This window comes from Chelonia mydas, chromosome 5, assembly GCF_015237465.2.
Source record: "Chelonia mydas isolate rCheMyd1 chromosome 5, rCheMyd1.pri.v2, whole genome shotgun sequence".
NCBI classification, from domain to species: domain Eukaryota; kingdom Metazoa; phylum Chordata; order Testudines; family Cheloniidae; genus Chelonia; species Chelonia mydas.
The window spans coordinates 84,902,646-84,921,779 of NC_051245.2; the positions used below are offsets into that span (position 1 = coordinate 84,902,646).

At 39.7% G+C, this 19,134-nt stretch overlaps 1 protein-coding gene across 1 annotated transcript in view; it reads left to right on the forward strand.

Moving 5' to 3' along the window:
- Positions 1–19,134, forward strand: part of CNTNAP4 (contactin associated protein family member 4) — a 304,543-nt gene that overhangs the window by 217,869 nt on the left and 67,540 nt on the right. Inside the window, exons 11-12 of the mRNA XM_007066427.3 lie at positions 11,249–11,355; positions 15,775–15,894. Coding sequence (XP_007066489.2) covers positions 11,249–11,355; positions 15,775–15,894 — 227 coding nt within the window. The remainder of the gene's footprint in view (positions 1–11,248; positions 11,356–15,774; positions 15,895–19,134) is intronic.

Genomic DNA, 19,134 nt, shown 5'->3' on the forward strand with positions numbered 1-19,134 from the left:
CAGGCTTGGGCTGGAGCCTGGGCTCTGAGACCCACTCTCCTTCTGTTCCCAGAGCCCGGGTTCCAGCCCAAGCGTCTACACTGGTGTGGGTCTTTTACTGCAGTGTAAATGTACCCTTATGGCTCCACTGAAGTCAAGGGCAAAACTCACATTGACTTCAGTGGGGTCAGGATTCACCCTCTGAATTGTTGGACCCTGATGGCTATGGAATACAAGGGAGGGTATAATTTCACCCAAATATTTTGCTTTTTACCTGCTATCTCCTTTCTTTTTTCATTCTCCACTTTCTCTCTTCATTTTGTCCCTTTCCTTACTCTCTCTATCCAATGTTACTTGAATCATTACCTCTTCTATTCCATTCTTTCTGTTCTGTATTTTCTCCCTCTTTCTCATTCCCTCCCATGTCTATCTCTACTGCCCCTTAATTGCCAAAGCAGAGAAATGCTACTCTTATCGTTATAGTAACAGGTCCACACACTCCAAATGTGACAAGCCATTTGCTCTTTTCCTGCAAGACATGGACAGGGTGAGGAAAAGAGTAGATTAGATGTTCCCATGCCTTGTGACACAGGAGGCAAACCAGAGTCCACTTCTGTCTCTCTAGTGCTGTTTCTTGCTCCATCATAGTCTCTTTCTGTGACAGCAGCATGTCATGTCGTCCATTGTCCTCTTTTCTACATTTCACCAGGTGACATCCAGTCAAGGGCTTGTCTAGGAATATTTTTTGACATCTGTACAACATATCCAAACCACTTCAGCCTTCTTTCTTGAATCATTGTCTCTACAGTCTATTGACTAGCCCTCTGTAACACATCAGAATTGATTACTTTAGCCCACCTGCGGACACCACCTATTCTTCACCAATATTTCTGATAGAATGTACTGTTTCCTGTTGTGAACTTCTAGCACTAGGCAAGTTTCAGAAGTGCATAACACTATGAGTGTTACAATGACATTGTATAACTTTATCTTGATTCTTGTGTGGATCTACTTATTTTATTGGCTGTCTCCTAAAAGCTCCATTGCCTTCCCAATTCTTGCTTCTGCCTCCTTATAGCGTTAACCATCAGCTCTGATTGTGTTTCCAAGATATACAGTCTTGTTAACCGTGCCATCTTCTTCCCTATCAATCACATATGCACCATCATTGCTGACTCCTCTTTCAATGATCATGACACTTTTTTTGTTTTGTTTTGGCTGATTCTTAATCTAACTTTGGCAGCCTCACATTTGACACTGGTAGCAGTCTTTTTCATGGCATTGTCTTCTTTGTCCAACCGAACCATGTCGTCTGCAAAATCAAGACCTTGAAGTTTTCCTCCACTCCACATAACTCCTGTATTTTCCTTTGATGTTGCAGAAAAGAAGGGGTGATAAAATGCATTCCTGCTGCACTTGAGTGACAATATCAAACCAAATGGTCTCTCTACTTTCTGTCCTTACACAGCATTTTGAAACGTCATACGGTATCTTGATCAGTGACACTATCTTTCTAGGAAGCTGTTATTGTTGCAAAATCTTTCATAGTGACTCTATAAATGCAGTTGAAAGCTCCGGTGAAATCTATGAAGTTAAAGACTAATCTTCTCTGCTAGGCGGGCTCTTTCTTAATTGTTTCAGAGTAAATGTGATCCACACACAATCTTTTAAGTCTGAAGCCTGCTTGCTCATTACTCAATTTTTCAGCTAGATCCAGTTTGATTCTGTTCGATAATACACTACAGAACACTTTTTCATGTACCAAAAATAGCATTATTCCTCATGTCTGTCTGGTCCTCGAGCAGCTCTGTCATCCACTCCTGCCCCTCTATAATCCGCTCCTTGCTATCCATATGCAGTTTCTGACTGGCAGCCTCTCTCCGTGCTCTCTGCTCGCTGTCAGCAGCATCAGAGGATTGCACCACCTCCCAGAGTATGTTTTCCTTACTCCTCTGGATTTGTCTCCTTATCAGGCTGAGCCACTCAGCTGGTGTGCAGGAAACCCTCAAAGGCACATCTGCAGAAGCTAAAGAAAGATAGATAGACAGAGGCACTATTGTGAGTACACTCACAGCCTTAATTCATACAAGTTAGATACACCACTTTCTCACTTTCCCTTGGAGGCACACAGCAAGAGCCATAACCTTGGTGAGTTAGGCGCAAGGAGCAAGTTGAGACAAAGGCTGGGGGCGTTTCAGAGGGGTATCACTACAAGCATCTAGGGATCCTATTCTGAATACTGACACCGTTTTCCAAAGGTGGGGGTGAAAGCAGCTGATATCTCGCTCCTGGGGGTAACTGAGAATGCAAGGATGCAGCTCCTGCATGCGTGTGGCTGCAGACCAGGTCTGTATGCTGCTCGCCTGTGTGCTGCTTTGTTGCCTGCACAAATAACTGCCAATTGGCATGGCAAAGTTTCCTACTGTAGGGGAAGAAACAAGGCAGCACTCCCAAGAAACCTTCAGCAGAGGATTGCAGAGTACTCAGGAAAGTTTCCTAGAGATCTCAATGGAGGATTTCCAGGACAACCCGGTATGCCTCAACAAACTTTACCATAGGGTCCCCTCTGCCTAGCTGCACAAGGGAATGAGAAGGAGATACAGACTGTGCTTGTGTTGGTTATATCTATCCCTCTTCTATCCTGAACCAAACAACAAAAACAAAACACATAGGCTCTACCTCATGTCTCCCTGCAGTATTAAAAAACAATGAGTACTTACTGGAGTTCCCCTCTCCTGCATCAGGTGTGCCAAAGCCAGAGTTCTGGGACTGGTTAGAGCCTTCTGGAGTGAAAAAAGAGGTCCTGGCTTGCCATGCCACTGGACATCCCTGTTGCCTGTCCCCCATCCTCCTCCAACCCCACTTCCTTGTCCACCATTTTGTCCTCAGGCCACTGGCGCTAGCCCCCCTGTAGTATCCATGGGACTGTTGGCAGTGGAGGTGGGGTCACTGCCGAGGATGCTGTGCATCTCCTTGTAGAAGTGGCATATCTTTGGCAACACACCAGAGTGACAATTGGTCTCCGTTGCCTTCTGGTACATCTGCCTCAGCTCCTTGATCTTAGCATGGCACTGCTGCGTGTGCCTATCTTGCCCCTTCTCCTCCATGCCATGAGCAATCTGTCTGTAAGTATTCAAGTTCCTATGGCTGGAGGGGAGCTGTGACTGCACAGCCTTCTCTCCCCACAGACACAGCAGAGCCAACAACTGCAGTGTACTCTAGTCAGGTGTGTGTTTGCTGCAGGGAGCTGGCATGGTCAGCTGGGAAGATGCTATGTGAGCTGTCCATGCCAAGCAAGCAGGAAAAGGAATTTCAAAAATTCTCAGGGCTTTAAAGGGGAAGGGACGCATACTGTGTCCTGCAGGGCAGCAGAGTTCAAACCAGTGACCAGAGCAGTCACCATGGGCATTATGGGACATCTCCTGGAGGCCTCTTAGGGTGACATAAGCAACACAATGTCTACACTGCGTCTCTCTAACTTCATAGCAAAAAGCTCTATGCCTCTCGCTGAGGTGGTTTTATTATGTCGACGTAGCAAGAGAGTTAAATCAGTGGGAGGAGCATTGCACTGTGTACGCCTCCAAAACTGCCTTTTGTCAACAAAACTGTGTAATGTAGACATGCCCAATAAACAAATGTCCCTTTAACACACTGTTCCCCACTCCCTCCATTGCACCTCACTCAAAGCTGACCTGGGTCAGCAAAGACCCAGAGGTGCTTTCACATGAGTGTATCTCACACCCAAGGGGAACACTGAGTAATGGATCACAGTAGCCACTGTTGACTCTGTGTTGCTTCCTCCGCTGCGCAGTCGTTCACTCTGCTGCTGTCATTCGTCATGCCACCGTTCACTCCATCGTGCCATCGTCTGCTCCATCATCGATGGCCCTGTGCCATCACCTTCTGCTGCCACCTGCCTCTGCAAGTTGGTCTCTTGAGGTTTTACCCAGCTCTCAGTGTTTTCAGCAGCTAGCAAGCTGGGCAGTTTCTTCCACAGAAATGCTCTCCTGCAGCAGGTCTAAGCACTTAGCACTTCGACCTTGATTATAAGTGTTTTCAGTTCTCGTGATCACTTAACAAAGCAAAAGACCCTCAACTGAGACTAATCAGTTCTGTGTTTAAACAGTGGAGATGGTCAGATCAAACGGTGCCTGTGACTCTTAGGCAGAGCGCATGCCACCAGGCAGAAACACCTGCCCCGCCCCCAACCCGCTCTCTCTCCACTGGGATATGGCATCCAAATCCCCTGCTTAGCAACTTCAGTTCAGTTGAGGGTGACCCCGTCAATCAGGACAGGCTAAGTACAGTTCTGTCACCCTTTATTCATACAATACGATTAACAACATTTCATTACCCCTACATTCAATACTAAAGTTATTTGTAACCCATCACCAGCCAAAACTGATCACCTGGGCAACAGCTGTGTCTGATGGATACCTAGGCAAAGTAGGTGTGTTCATATGAATACAGTCTGGTCCTGAAGCCTTTTCCCCCAGCTCATCACTAGCTGCCAGGAAAGAGCTCATCAAACCTTGCTTACATAAGGAATAGCCAGCATGGATGTGTCCAGAACAAATCATGACAGACCAATCTAATTTCCTCTTTGACAAGGCTGCTGCCCTAGTGGATATGGGGGAAGCAGTAAATAAGGTATATTGATTCTTATAGTAAGGTGCTTTTTTTTTTTGACACAGTCCTGCATGACATTCTCACAAGGAAACTAGAGAAATGTGGTCTAGGTGAAATTACTGGAAAATTGAAACAACTGGTTGAGCGACTGTACTCAAAGAGAAGTTATTAATGTTTTGCTGTCAAATTGGGAGGCTGTATCTGGTGGGATCCTGCAGGGACTGGTACTATTAAATATTTTAATTAATGACATATAATGGTGACTGCACCGGTGACTCAAAGTTTATAACAGTTGGAGCACTTTGGAGCACAGGATTAGAATTCAAAAGGGCCTTGACAATTAGAGAATGGGTCTGCAGTCAACAAGATGAAATTCAATAAAGACAAGTGCAAAGTACTACACTTCAGGAAGGGGGGAAATCAAATGCACAACTATAAAAGGGTGAATAACTGTCTATGTGGTAGTACTGCTCAAAAGGATCTGGGGGCTCTAATGGATCACAAATTGAATATATGTCAAGAATGTGAGGCAGCTGCAAAAGAGGCTAACATCATTTTGGGGTGTATTAATAGCAGGAGCATCATATGTAAGACACAGGAGGTAATTGTCTTGGCAATGGCAATGATGGTATCTCAGTTGGAGAAATGTGGCCAGTTCTGGGTACCACACTTTAGGAAACGTGGAAAAAATGGAGAGAGTCCAGAGGAGAGCAAAAAAACTAATAAAAGATGTAGAAAACCTGACCTATGAAGAAAGGTTAAAAAAAACATGGGCATATTTTTAGTCTTGAGAAAAGGAGACTGAGGAAGGGACCTGATAAGTCTTCAAATACAGTATGTTAAGGGCTGCTATAATGAACAATTGTTCTCCACATCCACTGAAGGTAGGACGTGAAGTAATGGGCTTAATCGTGAGCAAGGGAGATTAAAGTTAGATACTAGAAAAAAACTTTCTAACTGTAAGAGTAGTTAATCTCTGCCATAGGCTTCCAAAGGAGGTGGTGGAATATCCATCACTGCAATTTTTAAAAAAAAACAGGTTGGAGAAACACTTGTCAGGGATGGTCTAGGTTTACTTAGTTCTGCCTCAGCACAGGGGGCTGGACTTGATGACCTTTTGAGGTCCCTTTCAACCCTACATTTCTATGATTCTCCCCATCATTCCTTTTGTTCTACTTCCATTGTTAATTATCTTTCATCTTTCACTTTTACGATACGACTATGACTCTAGAACCATGGTAACAATTGTTTACACACCTGAACAACAGTTCCAATGACAAGACTGTAGGTCACTTCCTTCATCAGCACTTGTAAAAGATCATATAACCAGCAATGATCTTCTCCACTGTCTGCTGAAGGCAATGTGATCCAATTGTGTCTCAGTAATTCCATCATTTACCTTTCATGCTAGTTTGTGTTTCTTATGATGAGGGAAAAGTGTACAAACAAATTATACATCCTGCTCTGTGTAATGAATCTTTCGCCACTGTCCATCTGTCCACCCCTTAATTCTGTGTTCACCCATGAAATGGGTCAGGAGAAGGCAGTGTGGGAACTATACTGTGTGTCTCAAATCCAAAAAGGTGGGACAAAAGCAGGTCACCATCAGGATGGAAAATAGCCAATAACTGGGACGTCCAGCCAAGTTTGTTATAGTTGATATTAATTAGTCTCTCTGTTTTAAAAAGGAGGCTGAACTTTATTTGATGATCTGGCACTACTCAAATAACTGTTCCCTCTAGGAAGTCACAAAGTCCAAATAAACCCCTTCCAGGATAATAAATGGTTTATTTCCCCTCTCTAGGGACTTCTGCCCCTAGTCTGGGCCCTTTAAATTCAGCTTTTTGTCCCAAACAAACATCATGCCCTTCTTGGTGTGACTATATTTCCCAAAGGGAAAATGGGAGACTATGTGGGGCTTGCCCGAGTCCGCCTCCCCCCACAAGGCGGGCATTGCTGCTCACCCAAGCCCTGCCTCCCCGCCCACACCTCGCTGGGGCTGGCATCGCTGCTCGCCCAAGCCCTGCCTGTTCCTGCTCCAAGCCCTGCTTCCCCCCATGCAGAGCTGGCATCACCATTTGCCCCCCCCCCCCCGCAAGTTCCTCCATACCCCACTTTTGACAAAAGTGGGCATTTGTCCGATTTGCTCTTGCCAACTGATTAAGTTGGCATGGGAAAATTGGACAAATTCGCACTTTTGCCAAAAAAGACGGGATGGCCGGGACAGGACTTAAAAAAGGGATTATCCAAACCCTTCTTTTAGCCAAACCAGGACATATGATCGCTCTAGGTTTATGCCACTTTACCTGTGGCTGGTAGGGCCCACCCACTACACCAGGTTCCAACCCAGGGACCCTATAAACAGCAGAGACATGTGGCTTGAGTCAATTTGTTGCTGCTTCTGCCCTGGGCCTCTTCCTACCTGGCCGCTTTAGCGTCACCCTTATCTCAGCATTAAGCTTCTTAGGCCCTCTCTCTCCCTGCAAACCCAGATATGGAAAATGCAGCCAGATAACAAACTCTGGCTGTCCCTCAAGTTCTTTTGGCCAGAGAGGAGCACCCTTCCTTGCTAGGGCCCTGCTGGCCTGGATACAAGGAGCTGCTGAGCCTTGATTGGCAGTTGTTAGTCCCTCTAGCCCTTGGAGTACCAGGTTTCTGTGGTTTCTAAAATGGCCACTCTGGAGAGTCCTCTCTAGGCAACTTGGAAGTCCCACCTTCTCTGCCCTCTTCTTCTTCTCAGCTCGCTGCTTCTTGGGGCCGGGTCTAGTAGGACCATGGAGCCCCCAGTAATGAGCCATAAAGTCCAAATGCATTCTATCATGGTCAATAACATATAAAGTAGAGGGAAAAATTGGTGCTCATCTCAGTCATTGTGGTACTTTTCTACATCTGCTGAAATTTTCTTAATTCTAGTTTTGATCACCTCTTGCATTCATTATTGCAACTCCTTTCTACACAACCTTGCAAATATCAGCTTTCAAGTCTCCAGCATGTTCAGCATATTGCTACCCACCCTATCCAAGCTCATACCAGGTTAATTTCAGCATCCACTTCAGCATCCTTCATTTCATGTTAGCATCCTTTCTTTTGTTTTTTAAACATGAACTTATTCTAACATTATAGACATTATTTCTTTTGACCTCCTTCACATAATCTCATCACCTTTGCTTTATGTAAGTTTATCAGTACTCCAATTTATTTCTCTCACTAACTCTGTCTCATTTCAAATCCCTGAAGAATATATGCATTCTTCTTTACCTCTCTATATTGTTTTGTTTATATCTATTAAAGCAACTTGGATTATACAATTTGTACTGGATTGCATGTTCAATGCATCTATTGTCAAGTATTCTCATGTAAGAATGTTTTCTACATGGTAGGGATGGAAAGTGAGTATGTTCGCCCCAATTTAACAATATCAGGGTGTATCTGTTCCCAATGAAGGATAGCTTCCCCGCAGTTGAAGTCAAGCAAAACATGTCTTTAACTTTTTGGATCTCCCCATATCCTTACTTAGCTGCACATATATGCTAGTCTCTTCCCTTTACTAATTTAACTGTTCCCAGACAATAGATCATACTCATTTCTTGTGTGGCCTGTTGGTCATTTACTTGGTCCTTAGGCACTTGGCCATGTTTTCTCAGTCTCTGTTTTTTGTTCAATTTTCATTTCATTGTCTATGACTGTTCATTTTTAATATTTTCTTAATATTCATTTTGTACGTACCTTTTTATGCCACTTTCCTACTCATCGCTCTTGGCTTGCTCCTTCATGTTTCCCTTTTAATGGTATTACAGGTGTCTGTGTTGCTATATGGCTCATAAAACCCCCTGGATATACAAATATTTCTCTTCTACTATTTCTCCTTAGTGTCCTTTCTCTCTATTGTTCTATCAATTTACTATCGTATTTATTAAATGCTAATTACACACAAATCATCCCACAAATAGCCTTAAAGGACAATATGTCAGTTTAAATGCCTTACGAAGTTACTGCATTCAGTCTCTGAGGAGAGAATGTCAGATGCATCTGTCATAATTACATCATTACTACACAGAGAAGTAAGATGGCCCACAGAGAATTATTGTTGTTGGTATCTTGGCAGCAGAAAATGGAATCAAATGGTTCAAGTGGAGATGTAAGTTCTGGAGCACTAGGAAAGCCGATGAATATACTTTAAGCACAGATGAAGGAAATAAAAATAACACAGGTTTCTATACATGTTCTTTACACCTTTGTATCTTTTCACATAATTTGCAAACCTAGTAAGTAGAGTGTTCAGGAAAGATGTCTTTAACACATTACTGGTGTGTAAAATTCTACATTCTTTCTTTGAAAAAGATGTATTTGTGTTCTTGTTCAATGTGTTGTTTTGAAGATTAGCTTTTGATTATCTTCGGTCTATTGCTTTAGTTTTCAAGTTACGCATCATCTGTAGATGTCATGCACTTAAAAAGTATGCTGCCAAGTACCACATGGCAAATGCCAGATCCGCTCTTTTTCTGGTATTTTTGGAATAAATGAAGCATTGTAATTTAGTGAGAAATGAGCTATGTTTTGGAGCAGCATCAATGGAAAAGGTTTACTAAGAGATGTGTTTCTTCCTAGAGAGGACTATCATAAATCTAAATTCAGTGAGGGTTGCAGTGAACTAGATTATTTGTATGGCATTCTTTTAATTTATCTAATGACTACTTTGAATTATGAAACCTGTAATGGAAGGGTGATCTAAAATTCAATGTTAAAAAGTTTTAAGTATAACTTAAATTGTTTCTAGTTATATTAAACCCGGTTTAAGCATCTTCAACGTCACTTAAGTTTTTGATCTTGTGAAGACTGTTAAAAACATAAATTGAAATGGAAGGGGAGTTAATATAAATGGCAATCATGTTAATCCCTTAAAATCTGCAGATAATGATGTATTTATCAGTAAAGGTGGACACTAAATATTTACTAGGGGAAACAACTGCAGCAGGATAGAGAAAAAAAGTGCTGAATGACAATTATAGAAATGGCTTATGAGTTTGACTGTCAGCATGTGTGTGTATGTTAGAGCTGACAACTGGTCACATCTATACAGCATTAAAAATCAATAATTATGGTAGCTCTAAATACCTTTACTATCCACATTTGTTCTGCAAGAACAATTCCTTCCAACGACAGCTATTTAGTATAACAATAGGTCAATCTCAAGTATATAAAGATTATTTTTATACCCCAAGTCAGAATTACTCAGAAATTATATTGCAGCTAATTCTGAACCTATCATGCAGTGCTGAGATGCAGAAAACCTATTGTGCAAATGAGGTAGGAGATAAAGCCCAGCTCCTTAGATTGTATTCATAGGTATAACTACCCTGAAATCAGTGGCATTAGATTTATTTACATGGCTCAATTTTTCTCCACTGGAAATCTCTCCTATCGTTTTGTTTCTAGATATGTAGGAAAGATTGGGTTCATGAAGAATTAACAAGTAGTGGAGGTAGGAATCTGAACATTCACATACAGATGAGTACACTGTGGCATTTCTCATGCCCCTAAACTAATACTTTTCTATGTTTATTAAAGGTACCGAAAAATAGTATTCAGATACTGTGAAAGAACTTGTTAAGCTGTCTTTTTTGTTAAAATTATTATTAGTGATTAACCTTATCAGTAAAACTGTCCTATACATTCTGAATAAGTAAAATATGAAGTCTCCAACTCGGTATCTTTTTAATTAAGATTGTGGAAAAAATATTTTTTATTCTCCTCTCCTCTTGACCCCAAATCATGTAATAGTTTGTACTTTATACTTAGGGATAGTCATGCAATTTTCACCATTGAATAGCGATGACCAAATTTTCTTCTTAGTTACAGCATTGTAAATCAAAAGTAATTCCACTGAAATAATGGAGTTTTTCCAGATTTTCACTCATGCAACTGAAAGCAGAATTAGCAGTCTGGATTTATCAATAGTTACCTCACTGTAGGATCTGAGATACTGAAGTGTTTGCCTGTACTTAAACTAGGAAATAACTAAAGTATCTCAGATACTAATGTATGATAACAGTCGATAAATATTTATTTTCTGATGGTGACCACTACCTGTTCCTATAATTTCCTGAAAAGAGAAGTATTTTATACTTCTCATGGTCATATAATAGTGACAATGATCCACAGAAGTGCTGTATTGTTATGAAAGATCTTATGAAAGAAAATGCAGCTGTTACAAAATTTGCCAGCGAATTATCAATGTTAATTTATCATTGGTGTATCAGTCGGTACCATACTTTCATTGGAGAGCCTTGCCGGCAGCCACAATGAAAATTATACATGTTTAATTTTTGTTATTGATATGTTTCATATTCTTATCGCATCATTAGCATCCTTAGGAGCAGTCACTAGGTCTAGTGGGGGAAGATAAAGGGGACATTCTTTTTCCCCAACTTTCTTTCAGTCCTGTTGATATCTTCCTGCAATATGGCCACAAGATTTATGTATTTTCATTGCAGGTCTCTCACCCATAAATACAACACCTACCTTTGCACCTTGGTTATCATCTTTGTCATAAAGACCACCTTCAAGCTGTGGTAACTATGGTTACTGTAAATGTCAAGTAGTTGTACTAAGGTGACTATGTGTCTTTTTGTCCTTTTAGATGTTTGCCTAATTATTGTGAACATAGTGGTGAATGCACACAGGCCTGGAACAGCTTCTACTGCAACTGTACAAACACAGGTTACACGGGGTCTACTTGCCATTACTGTAAGCCAAAGACACTTTCTTAATCTGTTTTAGTTATGAGTTATTTTACTGCTATAAGAAACAATTTTCTTTTAAAAGTCATGTCAGTTTTGTTAATATTCACAAAGGGTTTATAAGAATTGATTCAAGGGAAAAGTCTCAAAATTGACTAAAGGATTAAAGAGCACAAATCCAATGGGACTTGTGGTCCTAAATCCCTTACGTGTCTTTGAATATTTCTCCTTTAGTTCTGAGATTTCATGATTTACTTATTGAGGACCTGATTCTGATCTCACACTGGTATACGACCCTGATTTATCAAATCATCTAGGTAGGTACTTAACTTCATCACTATTCAGTGAAGGACTAAGCACATGCTTAACTTTGAAGTCAGTTGGGTTTAGCATATACTTAAATTTCAGCACATGCTTAAGTAATTTTCAAAATCAGGAGTAACTTCAAGGGAGTGACAGTGGGCTAAAACAATAATATAAGAGAAGGTAATAAGGCCCTGTAAACCCAATCCAGCAAGCACATCACTGACCTTTCACTCATCTGTAGAAGTTTTGCACATCGAGTCCTTTCAGGATCAGGTTATATAAGGGAGAACTTCAGAAAATATCTGCATGACCATAAATGTAACTGACTCAGTTTCACACCTATGGTCTGATTCTTGTCTTACTTTCACTAGTTTAATATAACTCCAGTGATTTCCCAGGAGGTGATTTAGATTTACACTGGGATATGTGAGATGAGCATGAAGCCCATTAGTTTTTTTTTTCTTTTTACTGGGACAGTTTATTAAGGAAAGTCATTAATCTCTGGTTCTCAGCATGTATACTTGAAAAAAATCTGTCTAAAATACCAAAAAGACAATACATTATTATAGCCAAAAGAAAAAATTGTGTGGTTAAAACAAACCCATCTTCACACAATTTATACAATCCCTGTAGCACAACAGTCATGACTTTCATAGAGTTTAAGGCCAGAAGGGACCATCTAGTTTGACCTCCTGTAACAGCACAGGCTATCAACAGCACCCACACACTAAACCCAGCAACCGAAATTAGACCAAAGTATTATAGCCCATAGGAGACCTAGACTATTATGGGCCACAGGCACAGAATAGGAGGGATCAAGGTGCACCAGTCCTCAATGCTTTTGCAATGACAGGGAAATGATTAAGTGAGATATACTCAGATAATCCTGACAAGTGAGCCACACTCATATGCTGGAAGGCAAAACCCCGTGAAATTCACTGCCAATCTGACCTGGGAAAAATTCCTCCCCAGCCCCACATATTACAATCAGTTACACCCTGAGCATGTGAGCAAGACCCAGCCAGCCAAGCCAAGTGCTACCTCAAAGCCCTGACCCACACTCCCAGTGTCCCATCTCCAGCCGTGGCCATCCAAAAAGCCTGCCAGAATTCACTGTGTTGGGGAAGAATCTCTTCCTGACCTATGCCTGTGGCCATTTGAAACCCTGAAGCATGAGCTTTAGGAGCATAAGACATAAACCATAAGTGAGTCCCAGGGCTGTTGAGCCAAGTCTGCTACTGCCACAAACAACCTGGTCATACAGTTGTACTCATAAATTTGTCCATCTCTTTCTCTGTAAAAACAAGTTAAGTTGTTTGCCCTCAAAACTCCTATTGGGAATCATGGAGGGTAGGCTTCTGATCTGTTATGAAAATTTTCAGAATTTGGAAAAACTGCTTGTTGCAATTGAATGCAAAACTTTATAAAGACTGCCTACAGTTATTACTGTTTCTGTGCCATCTGAACCCTAAAGAGCATGAATTGGTAGCTAGGCTTTCAAGATTTATGGATAAGGTAAAATTTTGATAGCATGGGAAGAACATTGATGGTACAGACTTTTTCAAAGATCACTGTGAGCTGTTCCTGTTGTATGCTATTAGAGGACGTCAAGACTAAGCATCATATTTTTTTAATAAATTATCTACTTAATCAATTGATGAAGGGTGTAAAAAAACTGATGGACTCCATCATTTTCTCACTTTTCATCAAGAGCCCAATGGTGTGTGTATAAGGTACATGAAAGTCTTCCTGCTCAATTTTGTAACGTTGAAAAATAGGTATAGTACTTTTTATAAATAATAAGAAAGCACTGTGAAGTATACAGTAGGTATGATATAGTAGTTGCAGCAGTATAACATTCTGTCCCTTTAAATTTGTTTACAGTAGTTTAGTAATGGTTCCAACGGTACAGTCTTATGGTCTGTTCTGTCAATAGTCTCAAAGTTAAGGGCCGTTTCCTTCCCTTATCCTATGAACTACACTCTCATTGACTTCAATGAGAGTTCTGTGCAATTACAGAAAAAAATAATACCGCTGTTCAGTTATTGAATAAACATTGAGACTCTTGATGTAATAGGCCTATCAATGAGTTCTTGACCAGTGGCAACACTGTGAAGCATGAGACCATACTCCCAAAATCTGCTTTAGAGGAACTATAATTTTCCATGCTGTCACTACTAGTATAAAATTCAAAATGGATATGATGCTATGTTATTGCATACTGCCTCTATAGTACTTTTATCCTTTTGTTTTATACTGAGAATTGATTTAAGGCTCTTTACCCTAAGGAGCTATAATTTGAAACTTGAGAGTGACCTTGACTGTGCCTACTGGATATTCCAGCAGTGGCAAAAATGGTCCATTTAGTAATCTTTACCTAATGAGGATGTTTATTTTCCTTACTTTATAATTCAGTATTATGGACCCAATCCAATATGACTGATCATATTGTAATCATCAGCAAAAGAACTGACAAAAATGGCACTCGCCACGCCCCAGGTTCTTTGTTTGGGAGGTTTTTCATTAGCTTGAGTGGGAGTTGAATCAGGCCCTGAAAATTGTTACTATATGAAGCAGTTTGGACAGCCTTAAAATTAGTGCTCTCAGACTGTCATACCAAATAGATCTTTATATCACAGAACTACCATCACAATTTACATTGTGGAACCCTACTTGATAGAGGTACAAAAGACCGAATAGACAAGTAGATTGGCCTAACAGTTTTCTATGCCAGTTCAGGGATCAGACATCAGGGAAGCATACATTGTTTCTGCCTCTGCTGAACCTGCTCTGTGGATTAACATTAGATTTTTAGCTATCAGTGCTGTCATTCCTAACACTATTCAAGAATGTTACCGTATTTTGTGTAATAATATAGCCAGTTGTAAATCTGAATAAATTGATCTTAAATAGACAAATGTTTTGGATAAAAGCCTCCTTCAGAGTTCATCATTCATACTGTGTTGTCTTCTCATTTATACAGGAAATTGAAAAAGTGTGTGTTCTTTGTTTTTGTTTGTCTATTCTTTTTAGAAATGTCTTTTTTTTAAAAAGTATCCAGTGTTGTTGTAGCTGTGTTGGTCCCAGCATATTAGCAAAACAAGGTGAGTGAGGTAATATGTCTTATCGGACCCACTTCTGTTGGTGAGAGAGACAAGTTTGCATGCTTACAGATAGCTCTTCTTCAGAACTCAACAGCTCTCTGTGCAAGAGCAAAAGCTTGTTTCTCTCATCAACAGAAGTTGGTCCAATAAAAGATATCACCTCATCCACCTTGTCTCTTTGTTTGTTAAGAAAAGTTTCTTTCTGACAAAGTACATTCAAGTTTTTAAAAAAGCGGTTAATTGGAGAACTGTACTAGATAGCAATGGATAATTTAAGAAGGTTTAACTGATGCACTTTAACTGTGCAATTTTTACCCAGCAATATTACTTTACTTAGTAGTTTGTTTCCATTTAATTATAGAGCTGGATTCAAAAGTCCAGTTTCCACAGGTTTGGTCATATAAAGCCTTTGCAGATCGCGACCTCTTGAATGGTGTAAAATCAATATTACATGGTATTGAAGAGCCAAAATTTTCTCTGTGCTGCTTATTTACTCTTGGACTGCAGACTTTGACAACAAGCTTACCCCGATACTGAAAAAAACAGCGGAAGAAACAAGGTCTTTCCTGCAGCCAAAAGCATGAGTAAAAAATGTCAGGAAATATGTACTTCAGTTGGAACTGCTGGAAATACTAAAGCCCTGTCAAATTATATGGAGATCTGATTAAATTGAAAAGGTTAATGTTCAGTTTCAAGTTCCTCATAACCTAGCCAGTTGCTAAATATTACTCATTTTGACCTTAAAAGATTGGTTTCCATAGCCTTTTGTCCCTCCTTAAGACCCTTAATTTAGGAGGCAAAAAGCAAATCCATAAAAACAACCATTCAGTTTTTTTCCCCAGTGAAATGAAATTCTATTTACTGATGCAAATAATAGTGCAGTTTTTTACTGTGTGACTTCCCCTGTTTTCTTCACTTTTGAATGCATGTTGTATTGTTCAACTTCCCACATTTTTTCCTTACCCCAAATAAAAGGTAATGCCATTACGTTTGTGATGGAAGATGTTCTTTTACAGCCATCTATGAGCAATCATGTGAAGCCTATAAGCATACAGGGAACACTTCAGGCTTTTATTATATCGATTCAGATGGAAGTGGCCCCTTGGGACCGTTTCTTGTATACTGCAATATGACAGGTGAGATGATAAACTTCCTTAACTCACAGTTGGGTTTGTATGCATGCTCAAAGCAAAGTAGGAAGTTTTGTAGCTAAAGAGTTTAATGTACATATATACAGCAAAATGAAGGTGACTCCTCAGCTCAGAATATTGGACAAAGAATTAACCAGAGAAATTAGAATAAGTCTCAGACTGTGAAGCTAACACTGGGTTCCTGTTATGTTCTGCATAAATGGGACATATGCCCTATTTGTGGAGCATTTCAGACTAGTTCATTTTCTGCACATTTTGGTTTCATTAAGTTAGATCTTACTTCTCTGTTTAAGAAACTGAGATATAAGTGATTTTTTGGAAGAAAATTATTGAATTTTTCCCCCCTATCCTTATGAAAGATTGTAATTCAGAGTTGACCTTCACTTGGTGGGAAGAATACTGATATTAAACCTTCTCTTTAAAATTGTGTATTACTTGTAATTGTTTTGGGTAGTTTAACTAATTGGACTCATATAGTCTCATTTTCAAAATAAGCCTTATTTTTTCCACCCTGTTATTTGCATCCCCAATGAGTGGAGTATCAGTAAGGTATTTAGACCTCCAATTGATCTTAACTGTGCCTACTGGTATGTGTGCCTGCAATTAACCATAGATTGTAGATGCTGAATTAGTTCAAAATCTAATATGCTTTTCATTTTTATGCTGTGTTCTTTTAGCTTTAATTAGTTTTACTTTTGTTTATGGTTATTTTCTAGCAATTCTCACTTTAAAGTTTTTCCAGCACTATCCCAATATTCCAGTGTTAGGGTTACAAGCATTTCAGGGTAACTTTTTTTAAAAAAAAATTAACCGTTTATTTTGGAAACAATAGGAAAAATTAATAGAAACATTTCTTTTGGTTTGATGAGTTATAACAATATATTTTTATATAACCTAATTTTTAAAGCAGTTTACATGGGCAACTTTATTTCTGGTACTTTTGAAACTTTGAGTGCTTGATTTTTCAACCATACTAATATTTGTTGAACATAGTTGGGTTTTTTTATATGTAACATAGTTACATTGAGGGGAAATAAAGAGATATTTTACTGATCTGTAATAATCTTGTTTATTTCTTGAAGGACTGATAGAAGTCTACCTCTAATCAAAGCCACTCGCTGAGGTTTTCAAAACAGTGTAGGGGGCTTTACATATATCTTCCATCAAAATAATGGAAGGTGAATGTGAAACTTCTTTTGATCTTAGTGCAGCCAGGATTTAGATAACACTGGAAATCTCAACCACTAACTCTGCCTGAAAAAAAACAAAGACTTTTTGAGAAAGCAGTCTGACTGATAATGGTAACATACTTTGGATTAGCAATTAGTGAGATCACCAATATAACTATCTGGCCCCTAAAAAGAGAGATCAGAGAGTACTAGCTATATTGTTAATTAATATGAGGTTGAACCAAAGAAGAAGCTTATGGTAGAAAGACTCCCGTGTCCTTAAACAGTATCAGGAGGAAGCTAACTCTCCGAGGTACAGCTTAGTGTCTGATTTATCCTTACTTGTGTATCCATGAACAGCTGCTAGTGCTTCTATCAGTCACTCTTTATTCAACACATTAAGCAAATCTCATTGATCAGTTCTTCATCTACAGATGCAGCCTGACAGGCTGAATCTACTATATTTGTCTTCTTCCCAGTTTCCTCATGACTGGTATTCCCTTTTCCCACCAGAGGCCGTGAAGGCAGATGCCCACATTTCTTGCAGTGCTGCCTTGTTATTGACATTCATGTGGCTTTATTCTTTGGCAGCTGGGAGGGAGGTTCCTTTCCCTCTCTTGTTCTTAGAGGTCAATTTCAAAACCATAAGCCTTGGGTCCTAAGAACCAATCAAGATGACAAAAAAATTTTCAGAAATATTGTTCTTTTAGTTTCGCCCCTTCTGAGGGTGTAGAAGTAGATGTAACAGCTGCCTTGTTTCTCTCTTATTCTTTCCATTTGCTATGAGCTGTGTAGAAAAAATAGCTGTGAACTTGCTCTCACTTTTAGCTCCCTGTTTCCCAACAGCACTAGTGTGAATCCTTTCTTCTAGCAAAACATTTACAAGTATTGGTAATAAATCTGAATATATAGATTAATTTAAGTTCAATATTTGTTTAATAGGCATCTGGATGCTTCCCATAGGCTTTTTGCTACATGCTTATCCTCTAGGTGATTACTAGTTCTTTTCTTATTCTAAATTTCCCTTTAGTGTCAGTCAGACCCAGTTTTCAAGAAATACAGGAAATAAACTACAGGGGGCACAGGTCTGCAGAACTGTTAGAATTAGAAGGAAAATATTGATTAAAGCCCAAGGAGAATTGAAGCCTACAAATATATTCAGTGTGAACAAAATGGTTAAGACTACAGCAGTGAGCTCTTACAGAAGATGCAAAGCCAGCAAGGACAGAGGGCGATTCACATTTCCAATGTCTACTAGAATTAAGTTGGGTATAAAGTCCCAACAGTATGCTGAACCACTGATTCTGAATTTGACTCAACTGACACAAATCAGATTTAAGAAATAACCAGCTCACTGAGCTTTGTTCTCAAAAAAATAGATTTAGATATTTGAGTTAGATTGTACAGACCTTAATAGGGCCAGCTGAGGGTACAATCCCAGTCCACCTCTCCCCAGTGCACAGAAGGGAATGTGCAAGCTGCGTCATTCTATAGACGGAACAGTGTGCTGACTTACCTCCAGCTTTTTTAAAGCAATTTACCATCCCTAGGGGAACAAGAAGGAGGGAGTCTGCATTCCACAAGCACAGTGATTGCTATTGTCCTTAACATTTGTGTGGTTATATAAAGCTTTCTCTCCTGGTCACCTGTGCTACAGTCATGACCAGTCGGAATCTTTGTGTTCCTTGTGTTTTGTTAGTGTGGCTGAAAATTGTCTTTTATAACTACCAAAAGCACAAGCAAACCAGAGCATTACTCTGTTGCCACTGGTAGATTATAAAAGATATGATTTTATTATATCTATTTTGTAACATTAAGGTTATTTAATTTATTTGCTGCAACTTTTACCATGTATTTTACAATTTCTAAGTAGAACTGCCACAACTGTTGTGAAACCAGAGATCAGTCTTACAGTGATTAATGTAAGAATATTTATGAATAGAAATATTCTTGAAATGTTCTTGATGTTCCTGATTTGTCCCCTTTGTACAATAGAGGGGTGCAAGTTGGAAAGAGTCCATATTATAGGAAAAAGTTGCATGTCTTACATTTACAG